This window comes from Rhinatrema bivittatum, chromosome 13 (genome assembly GCF_901001135.1).
Source record: "Rhinatrema bivittatum chromosome 13, aRhiBiv1.1, whole genome shotgun sequence".
Classification (NCBI taxonomy): Eukaryota; Metazoa; Chordata; class Amphibia; order Gymnophiona; family Rhinatrematidae; genus Rhinatrema; species Rhinatrema bivittatum.
The window spans coordinates 41,410,777-41,425,293 of NC_042627.1; the positions used below are offsets into that span (position 1 = coordinate 41,410,777).

General features: G+C 44.0%; 1 protein-coding gene across 1 annotated transcript in view; it reads right to left on the minus strand.

Annotated features, from left to right (window-relative positions):
• Window positions 1-10,301, minus strand: part of LOC115075411 (neuronal acetylcholine receptor subunit alpha-7-like) — a 147,833-nt gene extending 137,532 nt beyond the window's left edge. The window contains 2 exon segments of the mRNA XM_029575758.1: window positions 9,536-9,675; window positions 9,984-10,301. Of these exon segments, the coding sequence (XP_029431618.1) occupies window positions 9,536-9,675; window positions 9,984-10,038 (195 nt within the window). The 5' untranslated portion in view covers window positions 10,039-10,301.
• Window positions 10,302-14,517: the final 4,216 nt, after the last annotated feature.

A 14,517-nucleotide genomic window follows, 5' to 3' on the forward strand; every position in this document is an offset into this window, starting at 1 on the left:
CATACAAAACTTTGAGCATTGAAACATAGAAACATAGAAACATAGAAATGACGGCAGAAGAAGACCAATCAGCCCATCCACTCTGCCCAGCAAGCTTCAAACTTCTTTCCTTTCATACTTATCTGTTTCTCTTGGCTCTTAGCAACCCTTGGTTCTATTTCCCTTTCACCCCCACCATTAATGCAGACAGCAGTGATGGAGCTGCATCCAAGTGAAATATCAAGCTTGATTAGTTAGGGGTAGTAACCTCTGCAACAAGCAAGCTACACCCATACTTATTTGTTTACCCAGACTATGTTATTCAGCCCTTATTGGTTGTTTTTCTTCTCCCCTGCCGTTGAAGCAGAGAGCTATGCTGGATATGCGTGAAGTATTAGTTTTACTTCTCCCCTGCCGTTGAAGCAGAGAGCTATGCTGGATATGCATGAAGTATTAGTTTTTCTTCTCCCCTGCTGTTGAAGCAGAGAGCTATGCTGGATATGCATTGAAAGTGAAGTATGCACTGAAAGCCACATTAACTATCAACAAATATTGAATAAGCCTAATAATTGGTAATACCTATAGCCTATGAACTCTCCGTTAATTTTACATACTCTTACCCACCCCTGGTTTTTTTTGTTTGTTTTTTTAATTTGAAGATGGCAGCCCTCCATCCTTCCGCTCCGTGAAGGTGGAATATCAACCACTGGCCACTGGCATCCCGCTCCGTGAATGCCTCTGTGGCTACTGCCGCTCCGTGCAGTGTTTTGCTGCCTCCTCTTTATAACGTCCTCATTGACTTAATATGAACATATCATATGCATATTATAGATCGAAACATGCATTGACTAACATATTACAGATCAGCACATAAATTGACTAATGTAAACAGGGGCAATGTAGGTCTACAGAGATGTTCTAGTACATTTAGGGGGCATAGTAGGAATGAAGTGAGGTATCTAGTTCCACTGTTATGTTCTTAAAGAGATTGTCTTTGTAGCTACATGCTCTGAGTTCAGATATTTTTAAGTCAGGTTATAGGCATTTTTAAATACCCATGTTTTTAGTTCATATTTGAAATGCTTTGTTTCTGGAGTCAGTCGCAGAGGCTCAGGTAGAGAGTTCCATAGTATTGGGCTTGCTATGGAGAACATACAGTCTCTAATTTTTGTTACATAAGAACATATAAAATTGCCATACTGGGTCAGACCAAAGGTCCATCAAGCCCAGCATCCTGTTTTCAACAGTGGCCAATCCAGGCTACAAGCACCTGGCATTTCTCTTCTTTCCAAACTAAAGGTAAGTAGTTATGCCTCCCTCTGTTTCCACCTGTCTTCGCCATCTAAGGGAGTCCCCCGAGGTCTGCAACACCATTGGTATAGCCGAAAAGTAAATTTATTGGGCTGCTTTCTGCTGGTTGTACACATTGCTGCATTCCTCTCAACAAAACAAAGATGCATGTATCCTTGTGCTGCTGGCCGCCGCCCCACTTGGTGCTTGCCTCCCTCCCCTTTTTGTAAGAGTCCCACGGAGCCCTGAAAAGTAGTATGTGTGTGTATATATACCAAACGGGCCGATACAGTAAAATTGCGGCGCACGTGCCACTCTCCTGTGCACGCGATTCAGTATTTTAATTTATTTTATTTAGGGCCGGTGGTAAAAAGAGGCGCTAGGGACACTAGTGCGTCCCTAGCGCCTCTTTTTTGACGGAAGCGGCGGCCGTCAGCGGGTTTGACAGCCGACGCTCAATTTTGCCGGCATCGGTTCTCGAGCCGGCTGACAGCCACGGGTTCGGAAACCGGACGCCAGCAAAATTGAGTGTCCGGTTTTCGACCCGCCAGCCGCGGGCCCGTTTAAATTTTTTTTTTTATTTAATTTTTTACTTTTTTAAACTTTCGGGACCTCTGACTTAATATCACCATGATATTAAGTCAGAGGGTGCACAGAAAAGCAGTTTTTACTGCTTTTCTGTGCACTTTCCCGGTGCCAGCAGAAACTAGCGCCTACCTTTGGGTAGGCGCTAATTTCTGAAAGCAAAATGTGCGGCTTGGCTGCACATTTTGCTTTCTGAATCGCGCAGGAATACCTAATAGGGCCATCAACATGCATCTGCATGTTGCGGGTGCTATTAGGTTCTGGGGGGGTTGGACGCACGTTTTGGACACACTATTACCCCTTAAGGGGTAAAGCTAGCGCGTACAAAATGCGCGTCCAAATGACGGCTAACTGTATTGGCTAACTGTATTGGCCTGAAAGAGAGGGAGAAAGGACCTATGTGTGTTTGTATATGAGAGGACCACTGAATGTGAGAGAATGCTTGAGTATCTAAGGTACAGAAAGCAATTAAGCATGTGAGAGATCCACTGTGTGTGAGAAAGTGCCTGTATGTGTGGGGAGGGGGAGAGAAAGCCACTGACTGTGAGAGAGGGTTATGTATGTGTGAGGAAGAGAAAACCACGGAGTGTGTAAGAGCTTGTGTGTGTGTGTGTATGAGAGGGAGTGAGTGAATGAGCATGAGTGTGTATGAGAATGAGCATGTGTGTTAGAGTGTGTGTGAGAGAGAAAATTTATGAGAATGAAAGGAAAATGTCTGTGCACCCTTCTCCTTCCCCTTCCCAGCTAATCCAGGACAGTCTCAGAATGGCTGGAAATAAAAAAAAATCCCTGGTATGGACAATGGAGGATTTTTTTAATCCTTAGTTTTAAATAAATGGATGTTATTTGATGTGTCTGCTGTTTTGAAATATTTTATTGGTGTTTGCTACATTTTTTCAATTTTTTGTATACATTTTTAATTATTGGTATTGTTGATGTTATATATATATCTTGATTGTATTTGATGTTTAACAAGGAAGGAATAGTGATATTTCTTTTTTTCCATGAAAGCACTGCATACTAAATCTGGCTTATTGCAGTTTCCAATTCAGATTTTCTCTGCCAGATTCTAATTATACATTTTAGTCTGTTTGGTGAGGGTCTTTCTGTGTTATGAATGTGTGACTAAGGTGAGGTATTCTTCTAGCATGTAGTTTCTGTGTATGGATCTATAGTAGCCTGGCTTGTTCTGTTTTCCTGGTAGGAGGTGTAATGTGTTCTAGGACCTGTTGTAATATTTGCAATGTTGCCTTTTCATAGATAGGGTTACTGCTGTTTGAGTGCTGGCATTTACTGTTGTTTTGGTATGGGAGGTTTACAAATATTGTAATCATAATTTAGTTTTCTCATGGCTATCTAAGAGCCTGGGCAACACGCTTTACAGGAGGCCTAATACCATATGGGTTTATTATTTTCAGGGTTTTCTGGTTGGCACCACAGCAATGCATGTAAATATAACATACATGTTTTTATCTCAGAAGACTGTATTTTAAATGCCCTTTTTCATGTAAAAATCTCTCGTTAGGGGGTGGGGAAGTTGTTTATAAGACATTTCAAAATAAATGCATGCATTTTTTGATTATGTGTGGGGAGGACGGGTGGTGGTGCAAGGTTTTAAGGTTTGCCTTTCTACTCTTGCACCTGCCCTGAGAGAGTGGAAATTGGTAGGGTTCCTGGGAGTGTGGTTGGTTTACCAGTTCCCTAGAAATATTATCACGGACACCTTATCTGACACTCCTCCGGGAACCCCACATCCCCCAACCCCAGCAAGGCAGACTCTAAGGGTGACCCCTCCCCCAGCCCCTCAGTAATTTGACCTATGGGGAGGGGGTGCCCTCTCATCCTTTGCCTCAGGTTGTCTTGAGCTGCCCCTGCCTGTTGCTCTGCCTTTATTAACTGCTTGTCCCACCTAAATCTGCATATTTACACAGGACAAGCAGTTGCAAACCACAATTTGTGTTTCTTAATGAATACAATGCCATTAATTTTTGCCCCACTTGCTACATTGATATAGAAAAGAGACAGCATTGGCTCTGACTTGTTAGAGCAGGTTATGACTTTTGATGCACAAGCTCTAATGGGGCGGATTTTAAGAGCCCTGCTCGCGTAAATCCGCCTGGATTTACGCGAGCAGGGCCTTGCGTGCTGGTGCGCCTATTTTCCATAGGCCTGCCGGCGCGTGCAGAGCGCCGGCAGGCCTATGGAAAGTCCTGTCTCGTAAGTCGCGTAAGTCGCAGGGTTTTTTGAGGGGGCGTGTCGGGGGCGGGGCCGATCGGCATGGCGTTTTGGGGGCGGGATGTGGCCCGGGGCGGTCCGGGGGCATGGCCGCGCCCTCCAGAACCGCCCCCAGGTCGCGTCTCGGCGCGCTAGCGGCCCGCTGGTGCGCGGGGATTTACTTCTCCCTCTGGGAGGCATAAATCCCCCGACAAAGGTGGGGGGGGGGGTTAGATAGGGCCGGGGGGGGGGTGGGTTAAATAGAGGAAGGGAGGGGAAGGTGAGGGGAGGGCGAAAGTGAGTTCCCTCCGAGGCCGCTCCGATTTCGGAGCGGCCTTGGAGGGAACGGAGGCAGGCTGCGCGGCTCGGCGCGCGCCGGCTGCACAAAATCGGCAGCCTTGCGCGCGCCGATCCTGGATTTTAGCAGATACGCGTGGCTACGCGCGTATCTACTAAAATCCAGCGTACTTTTGTTTGCGCCTGGTGCGCCAACAAAAGTACGCGAAGGCACACTTTTTTAAAATCTACCCCAATATGTTTTACAATAAGACTAAGTTTACACCACACCTCACTTCCTAAACTTTTTGCTAGAACTCAGTCTACTGATTTCATGTCAATATCTTTTCAGATTGAGATATCTGTTATTGGGCCAACCTAATGCTTTTGGAAAGGAATAGCAGTACATGAGCTTTTGAGATCACATTGGTCCCTTCTTTAGATGTGATTGTATCCTTAAGAATGTAGCTATGTGATCTCAAAAGCTTATGCACAACAATATTTATGGTTAATTCTTATGTTGGCCCAATAATTTTCACAATCTAAAAATAATCCGGCATTCGCTCAGACCAAAACAGCTACGAGATCCCCATACTAATGAAATTTTAGGCAACAAAAGGCAAATAGTGAAAAATACCCTCATGAAGATAGAGGGGGGGGGGGGGGGAATGCATACAAAGCAGCTCATTAATATTTAAAACCGATGAACATAAATCCTGTAGGAAACACAATTTGAGTTCCCAGTAATTCTGATGAATTACTGGCAATGGTAACCTCGGTGTTATCTGCTTTAAAACACCAGGTTTTAACATCCATTAATAATGCACATTATCAGCCAATTTTAACATGGCTTGGCACATTGACCAACTAAATAACCCCCCCCCCCCCTTTTTTTTTAAAGCAACAGATCATTCCTTGCATTCAGAAAAGTTTGTAATTCAGTATTATTGACATCCATGCTCACTACTAATTTAGAGGTCCATATTCAAATGCATTGACCTGGATAACTCAGAAGTTTATCTTGCTAAATGAAGATTTGAGCACTTACACGGCTGATTTCTAGCTGGGTAATATGTTAGCCAGCTAGAATTTAGCTGGATAAGTTAGGGGCATTCAGAGGGCATAACTAGGAGGAGTTGAGTAAGCTGGATAAGTTATCTGGCTAACTCTGGTCGGCTCATACCCCTGCCTAAAATTAACTGGATAAACTTATCCAGTTAACTTTAAGATAACCGAGCAGCTGAATATGGACTTCATAAATTGTGGTTGTTACCAACTTTATAAAAAGCTACAAGACTAAAAACAGAGAATCTATCACACAGTAGATAAGAACATAAGAACATAAGAAATTGCCATACTGGGTCAGACCAAGGGTCCATCAAGCCCAGCATCCTGTTTCCAACAGAGGCCAAAACCAGGCCACAAGAACCTGGCAATTACCCAAACACTAAGAAGATCCCATGCTACTGATGCAATTAATAGCAGTGGCTATTCCCTAAGGGGCGGATTTTAAAAGCCCTGCGCGCCGGCGCGCCTATTTTGCATAGGCCACCGGCAAGCATAAAGCCCCGGGACGTGCGTAAGTCCCAGGGCTTTTGAAAAGGGGCGGGGAGGGGGCGTGTCTGGGGGCGTGCCGCGGTGTTTCGGGGGCGGGCCCGGGGGCGTGGTCGAGGCCTCCGGACCAGCCCCTGGGACCGGAGGACGGAGCGGGGCTGCCGCCGTCGCGCGCAAAGGTAGGGGGGGGTTTAGATAGGGCCGGGGGGGTGGGTTAAGTAGAGGAAGGGAGGAGAAGGTGGGGGGAGGGCGAAGGAAAGTTCCCTCCGAGGCCGCTCCAAAATCGGAGCGGCCTCGGAGGGAATAGGCAGCTCGCGCTGGACTCTACGCGCGCAGGTTGCACAAATGTGCACCCCCTTGTGCGTGCCGACCCCGGATTTTATAAGATACGCGCGGCTACGCGCGTATCTTATAAAATCCAGCGTACTTTTGTTTGCGCCTGGTGCGCGAACAACAGTACGCGATCACGCAAGTATTTAAAATCTACCCCTAAGTATAATTGATTAATAGCCATTAATGGACTTCTCCTCCAAGAACTTATCCAAACCTTTTTTGAACCCAGCTACACTAACTGCACTAACCACATCCTCTGGCAACAAATTCCAGAGCTTTATTGTGCATTGAGTGAAAAAGAATTTTCTCCGATTAGACGTAAATGTTCTACTTGCTAACTTCATGGAATACCCCCTAGTCCTTCTGTTATTCGAAAATGTAAATAACCGAGTCACATCTATTCGTTCAAGACCTCTCATGATCTTAAAGACCTCTATCATATCCCCCCTCAGCCGTCTCTTCTCCAAGCTGAACAGCCCTAACCTCTTCAGCCTTTCCTCATAGGGGAGTTGTTCCATCCCCTTTATCATTTTGGTTGCCCTTCTCCATTCTTCAGGTGCTACAAACAGGGCTGGCATTTAGGGATTTCCTCAACATTATTTTGTTGAAATATGATATTGCTCTGCTGTTGAAAAAAGTAAAAACAGGCATTCAATATTAAAAACTATTTTCTGACAGCTATGACATTTATAGTTTTTGAAACTATCAAGTAATTAAAAGGAATATAAGGTTAATTAGTCAACATTTGTAGTGGAGAATGAACATAAGAATGTAAGACTTGCTATACTAGGTCAGACCAAGGGTCCATCAAGCCCTGTACCCTGTTTCCAAGTGGCCAATCCAGGTCACAAGTACTTGGCAGGACCCCAAGGGGTAGATAGATTTCATGCTGCTTATCCCAAGAATAAGCAGTGGATTTCTGCAACTCTACCTTAAATAATGGGTTTTGGACTTTTCCTCCAGGAACTTGTCAAATTATTTTTAAATGCATCTACACTAACAGCTTTCACATATCCTCTGGCAACAAATTACAGAGCTTAATTATGTGTTGACTACAAAAATATTTTCTCTTATTAGTTTTAAATGTATTGTCCAGTATCTTCATTGTGTTTCCCCTGGTCTTTATACTTTTTGAAAGAGTAAACAACCGATAAACACTTATTCCATTCCACTCATTATTTTATAAACATCTATCATATCTACCCCTCAGCCGTCTCTTCTCCAAGCTGAAGAGTCCTAATCTCTTTAGCCTTTCATAAGGGGTCTGCTTAACTAGAGGATATGAAGGAGCAGCAGCTGGGAAAAAAGTGATTTTCAACAGAGAGAGTTATAGTTATAGTTATTATTACTTGTATACCACAGCTAAGTGTAGGCAGAGCTTTCCAGGCACATAAAACAGACAGTCCCTGCTCCTTTGAGCTTACAGTGAAGCCAAGACTAACAGACATAGCATACAACAAAGGACAAATAAGAGCTTTAGGAAGATCTGAACTAGGTGAGATAGGTGGGATTATTTGAGATAGGAACAATTTAAATTGAGTGACATTGGATAGAATAAGGTGCTTTAGGAGACAAAAGCTAATAAAAGAGCTAATAAGTGAGTGGGGATCTAGATTAGAATGATTATATGGGTGGGTCATTTGTCGACAGGGATATATTTATTGAGGAAGGCTGCAAGACATAGATAGATAGGTAGATAAGATAGATATAGATATGTTCTCTCCTTTGTGCACCCCTTCATGCATCCTGTAGTGTTAGCCATTCCCCATGTTCTTTTATATCCCTTGTTAACAATCCCCATATTTAAATGTTTAATGTATTTGATAAAGGTAACGCATGAGTTCCTGCAAATTTTGCTTAAATGTAAACCAATGTGATATGTAAAATCGAACACCGGTATATAAAATAAATAAATAAATAAAATAAATATACACCTCCCAGAGTCTGAATAACCAAAGTATAAATGTGCTATTTATAGAATCACTGTAAACTAAAATATCTACATAGAGTTTTACTTGAGGAGCATTATTTTAAAGTCTTTCATTTTAATGATATCAAAATGAAATCCATAAATAAAATGAACCAAAAAGGTCTTTCATCAGTATTTATCTCTTTTCAATTCCAACTTAATCATTCAAAAGTTTGCTGGCTATTGCACTGCCTTGCCAGATAGGGATGTGAATCGTTTTTGAATGATTAAAATTATCGTCAGATAATTTTAAAATCGTCCAAAATCGTTAGAGTGCACGATACAATACAAATGCCCACGATTTATCGTCAGGGGCATTTGTATTGTATCGTTAAATAGGGGGTAGGAAAACCGGCACACCAAAAAAACCCTAACACCCACCCCGAACCTTTAAAACAAACTCCCACCCTCCCGAACACCCCCAAAATGTTTTAAATGACCTGGGGTCCCGGCGCAATGATCCCGGCACGATGTCCCGCTCTCTGCCCACGGCTGCTGTGAAGAGAAATGGCGCCGGTGGCCCTTTGCCCTTATCATGTGACAGGGCAAAGGTAGCGCTGGTGCCATTTTGATTCCTAGCTCCCGACGTCACGCGTCCAGGAGATCGCTCCCGGACCCCCGCTGGACCCCCAGGGACTTTTGGCCAGCAAAATGGCGCCGACCGTACGGCATGGTCGGCGCCATTTTGCTGTACGGCAAAATGATTCGAGTTTAGGAGGTCGTTCCCGGACCCCCGCTGGACTTTTGGCAAGTCTTGTGGGGGTCAGGAGGCCCCCCCAAGCTGGCCAAAAGTCCCTGGGGGTCCAGCGGGGGTCCGGGAGCGATCTCCTACGCTCCTGACGTCGGGGGACAAAAAAACAAAATAGCGCCGGTGCTATCTTTGCCCTGCTGTCATATGACAGGGCAAAGGTAGCGCCGGCGCCATTTCTACAACGCACCGGAGGTCCGAGAGTAAAAGATCACACCGGGACCCTCCCTCTGGACCCCAAGTAATTTAAGGCATTTTGGGGGGGTTCGGGAGGGTGGGGGATTTATTTTAAAGGGTCGGGGTGGGTTTTAGGGATGTTTTAGTGTGCTGGTTTTCCCGCCCTCCCCCGATTTACGATTTACACAATATTTTAAAAAACAAAACCGCGACGATAAGATTCCCTCCCCCCCCAGCCGAAATCGATCGTTAAGACGATCGATCACACGATTCACATCTCTATTGCCAGATATTTTATGTCCCTTCAGCTACTCCCAGCCTCTTTAACCTGTTGTGAATAAGCATAATTTCTATTTCTTAGTTACGAGAGCGTGGAATAAGCCCCCTGTTACCCACAGGTTTATAATTACCACGTCCATGATCTGCATGAGGCTGAGACCGAAGGAGACGGTGAGAGGGAGGGAATCGTTGGCCACGGGTCTCTCTAAGGGATTGTAATTCTTCAACAGTTCCTTATACAGCTTCCTCTGGTATTCGCCTTGCAGGGAGACTTGAATATGAAAAAGGAGAAAGGTGAACCAAGGAATTTTGCAGGAATCACTTGCCAAACAGAGCAAATGGCTCATTTTTAAACGGATATCTACTTCAGCGTTAACCACGGGAGTTACTAGCAGATACACTTGCTCGTGAGCCAGACGGTCAGTTTTTAAACTGATGGTGCATATTTCCATTACAAGGAGGGGCGGGGGCAGAAATACATTTTCCTGCAGCCCAAAAGGTTCGCCTGCTGTTTAAGATATGCCTTTTGCTAACAGGAACAAAAATGAAAGCAGAAGAACGAGAATTATTTTAACTTACCACTTATCAGAGATGCTGCTACAATCATCCAAAAATGAAGCTCCTTAAAGTCCATTGTTGCAGATACCCCTAAAAGGATCACTCAGTTCCTTGTCCCAAATGCAAACTTTAGAGGACAGCTCCAAAGCCTCGGTCTTTACAGGTAACCAGAAGCAGACACAGAGGCCAGGTCCAACCTTACAGATCAGTTAAGGCATCAGTGCATGAGTCCCGATTGCAGCAGTGCATCCCTTTCCCTGGAAGCAGGGAATGGACAGGACAGGGCTGCAGGGACAGCTACGGGTGTCCTTCCCCCCCCCCCCAGCCTTCCTTACGGCATCCAGCACTCCAGAGACAAAGAGGATGAAGGGAGCGGGCAAGTTGGCTCCGGACCGGTGCTGTGACAAGGGAAGCGAAATCCAGCCCCCTTTGTGGCCAGTGAGCCTTTTATAGGATGCGGTGCCTGTGTGTATGCTAATGGCATGAGGCAGTCAGAAATCCAGATCGGTTGTCAGCTCCTCCAATCCCTCACTGTCTGGCGCTGTACTGCTTCCTCAGTGATCAGCTCTGCTTGCTTTATACAGGGGCTGTGACGGAGGGTTGGCAGCTCATGTGGAATAAAGGTGCTGGATCTCCATGGTGTTGGGGAAGTGAACGCCTGAAGTCAGTCAGCCTGTTTATTAGAGAAATCAATTTCCAGGGGATGTAGAAAAGCTTTTTCCTAAAAACTGTGGACAGAAGAAGAAAAAGGATATTAAGATGTTTGTTTTATTTGATTAAATTTTAATTCTTAGATATTGCCATTTGCTAGGGTGTACAGTTTTTCATACAACACACATATTAATAATAAAGCATCATTAAAAATTTAGAATATATTACTAAACACCCATAGAGAAAAAAAACAGCATCTCATATGAAGCCATCAGGTGCCAGAACCCGCCCCCCCCCCCCTGACTATAGTTCTGATTATAGTTAACTAGATTGCCAATTTTATATCTCATTTCATGTATAGTAAACTCGGCTACTTTTACAGTTAGATGCTCTTTTTTTTTCAGTAAATGTTTGTAACTTTAAAAAGAGGCCTGAGATTCAAGAGCCTAGGACCCCAATGATTCTATTAAACAAGTTTAAAGAGGACAAAAGGTCAGCGCTGGGTTTAAGTCCTGCAGTAACTCCAGTCACCCAAAATGGAAGTGGCAGATAATACTTCGGACACAGTCTGTTTTTAGAAATGGTGACCACAGTGTTAATAAATAACTTGTTTTTCTGTAGTTGGAAAGAAACAAGCAGTGAGATTTGTATATGATATACACATATATAAAACTGGTAAACGGGTTGCCTGAGCCTCCGGTTGGGTTATTGATTAATATTACACATGCCCATGAGGCCTACTTAGGAACCCTTTAGTTATAAAAATTTACATTTGTTCCATGATTTCCAATACCCTAAATCTTTCTGAGCAGTAGAGAAAGCATCCATTCGAGCTTTCTAAGAAATGTATATTCTATAATGGAAACCATGACTTGGCAAACAGTAACATACGTGGCCAGTCCCTAAAACTGCCACACTAATATCAATGTTTTCCTTAACGAACCCCAATGGGTGGCAATGAAACGGGATATGGATTTATTTATAGTTCGGGACTTTTAGTGGCACAAATTGGAAGGAAGCAAGAATATCCACAATAAATTGTGAAAAGTAGTTTGTGTCATCTGTAGGATTAACCATGCAGCTATAATTCTGGTATTCCGAGCAGTCCACCTACATAATTAGAAACAATGTCCAGTACTACTGTTTCAAACAGTGCACTATTATTCAGTCCAGTTTCAGACTGTCACTGCTTCCTTCACATGCAAGTGACACAGGAACAGCCAAACTAAGAAGATGTGAAGCTACACAAAGTGTTTTTATTTTTTTCTTTTCCTTTGTCACTGCACAATCATTTTATATCCTTAAGAAAAAAAAATTTAAACAGATAGCATTTTTTATGTGCAGTAATAAATTCCTGCTTCAGTAAATGCATAAGACTACTGGGTATGATCTATCTGGAGATTTTCATCCAGTAGCATTTTCTTTTCTCATACTACTAAGAAAAAGATATTGGGCCCATTTGGAGAATGTTCTGCTCTGTTTCATGCAAGTAGACTTTTGTGATAACTTTTATCATGCCTCGGATTTTATTGGAAAATTACTGGTCATAGATCTGACGTCTGCAGGTGCAAAGAGTGTCCAAGCCATAGGCTTACATAGTGGACACACAAAGCCAGGGAGAGTATATGTTTGGCAGGGCATCAAACCAATGGCCCTCCTGACCTTTGAGGATCTTTATAACAAACCACTTCAAAATTATTCTTTTTTTGTAGACTTGTTTTTTCCAGCGAAACCGATGAGAATCACAGCTGGGTCACACATTTCCCATCACCATAGAGAGAAAGCCTTACTACATACATTGTGTGTGTGTGTATGTGTGTGTGTGAGAGAGAGAGAGAGAGAGTGAGCGTGTGTGTGTAATATATATCTACAGAGAGAGTGTGTGTGTAATATATAACTACAGAGAGAGTCATAGATAATAATTGACAATTTCCAAATAAAATGAAACAAAACTGGAAATTTCATCAGAATTTCCTATTTCATTTCAAATAAAAGCACCTCCCTATGGTGCACAATAATTTCTAATAGTCTTCCAAATCTTGCAGGAGTGCTGCAATGGAGCAGCTCAATGAATCACAAAAACAGTTGATTAAAATTAGATTTTGAATTAATATTGTTAATTTCCCTGCTTCCCTGTGTACTGTACCTTTTAGATGGTAATTTTCAATAGTGGGCACAACTTAAAATATTCACGCATAAGTAGATGCCTAAAGTTGTACCTGTATTTTGTAAAATGTACAGTAGGGGCCACAGTTTATAAAATACCCTGTATCACTGCCCCAAAAGTACATGCGTATGTTTATTGCATGTACATTTTTTAATGCAATGATCTGCAAACTTTATACACCTATATTATAAATGTGCACGTATGTATTTTAAACGTTAAATAATTGTATCATGTGCTGATGTATGTTTGCATTTTGCTTATGAAAATACTTACTCACGCACGCATTTCCAAGCAGCAGTTTACTGAGACCTCCACTAGTTAAACCAGACTTGTGACAATTCACCCACACTCTCCACCACTTGCTCCAGACTCCCACTCAAAGGGGCCAATGCAATATCATACACGTAAAAATGTGCATCCAAAATGTTTTTTCCAATGAGCGCACATCCACCTCTCCTGGGCACTCGATGCAATATTCTAATGAGCGGCCATGCTAAAAAGGTCGCGCTAGGAATCAATTGTGCATTCCTAGCGCTCAAAAGCATTGGGCACCCAAGAGATGTGGCTGTGTGCAGGTTAGGAAAACAGACGCTCGATAAGGTGGATTTTAAAAGACCCGCGATTTTATATAATGCACATACTGTCGTGCGCATGTTATAAAAGCCACTACTCGCGTGCACAAGCGGGGGATTTTAAAAGAATCACATGGCAATGTGATCAGGCTTTAGTCCAGCTCCCTCCCAGTCTGCTCCAATGTCTATTCTGCACCCAAAAAATGCTTTTTCATCAAGCCTTTCATTTTTTTTTATATTTTATCATTTTTTCATTTTACATTTGATAATCCTTCCATATGAAATTATATGAAATTATAATCACTTTTACATTATTTGAAAATACTCAAACTTTCACATATAATCCACAAAATTATAATCTCCACTAACAAACTTTATAGTAAGGATATTCAAATTTTAACATTAAAAAAAAAATAGCCTTTAGGAGGCAAACATCTACCTTATAAATGGGCCATGACCGACGGCCCGCAAATGCGCAGTAGAGCACAGCTCTACTGCGCATGTGCGGGCAAGGACGTCGGTCTTACCCAGCGTAAAAAAAAAAAAAACATGGCGGTGTCGGGTGGCAGCGGCAGCGGCGATGGCGGCGTCGGGTGGCAGCGGCGGCGATGGCGGCGGCGGGTGGCAGCGGCAGCGTCGGGCGGCAGCGGCGGCGTCGAGCGGCGGCGGCAGCGATGGCAGCGAACGACGACGAGGAGCAGCGGCGGCCAGTAGCGAGGGAGGGAGGAGAGAGGGAGGGAGGGAGGAGGAGAGAGAGAGAGAGAGAGAGAGAGGGAGGGAGGGAGGGACTGAGTGAGAGGGAGGGACGCACTGAGTGAGAGGGAGGGACTGAGTGAGAGGGAGGGAGGGATTGAGTGAGGGGGAGGGACTGAGTGGGAGGGAGGGACTGAGGGAGGGGGAGGGACTGAGTGAGAGAATGGGAGGGAGGGACTGAGTGGGAGGGAGGGAGGGACTGAGTGAGGGGGAGGGAGGGATTGAGTGAGGGGGAGGGACTGAGTGGGAGGGAGGGACTGAGTGAGAGGGAGGGAGGGACTGAGAAAGAGGGGGTGGGGAAGAGTGAGGGGAGAGGGAGAATGAGGGAGAGGTGAGAGACAGGGATGTGAGTAAGTGGAAGGGTAAGAAGTTGTGGAGCAGAGAAAAAGGGAGTGGAGGAGGGCTGAGGGAG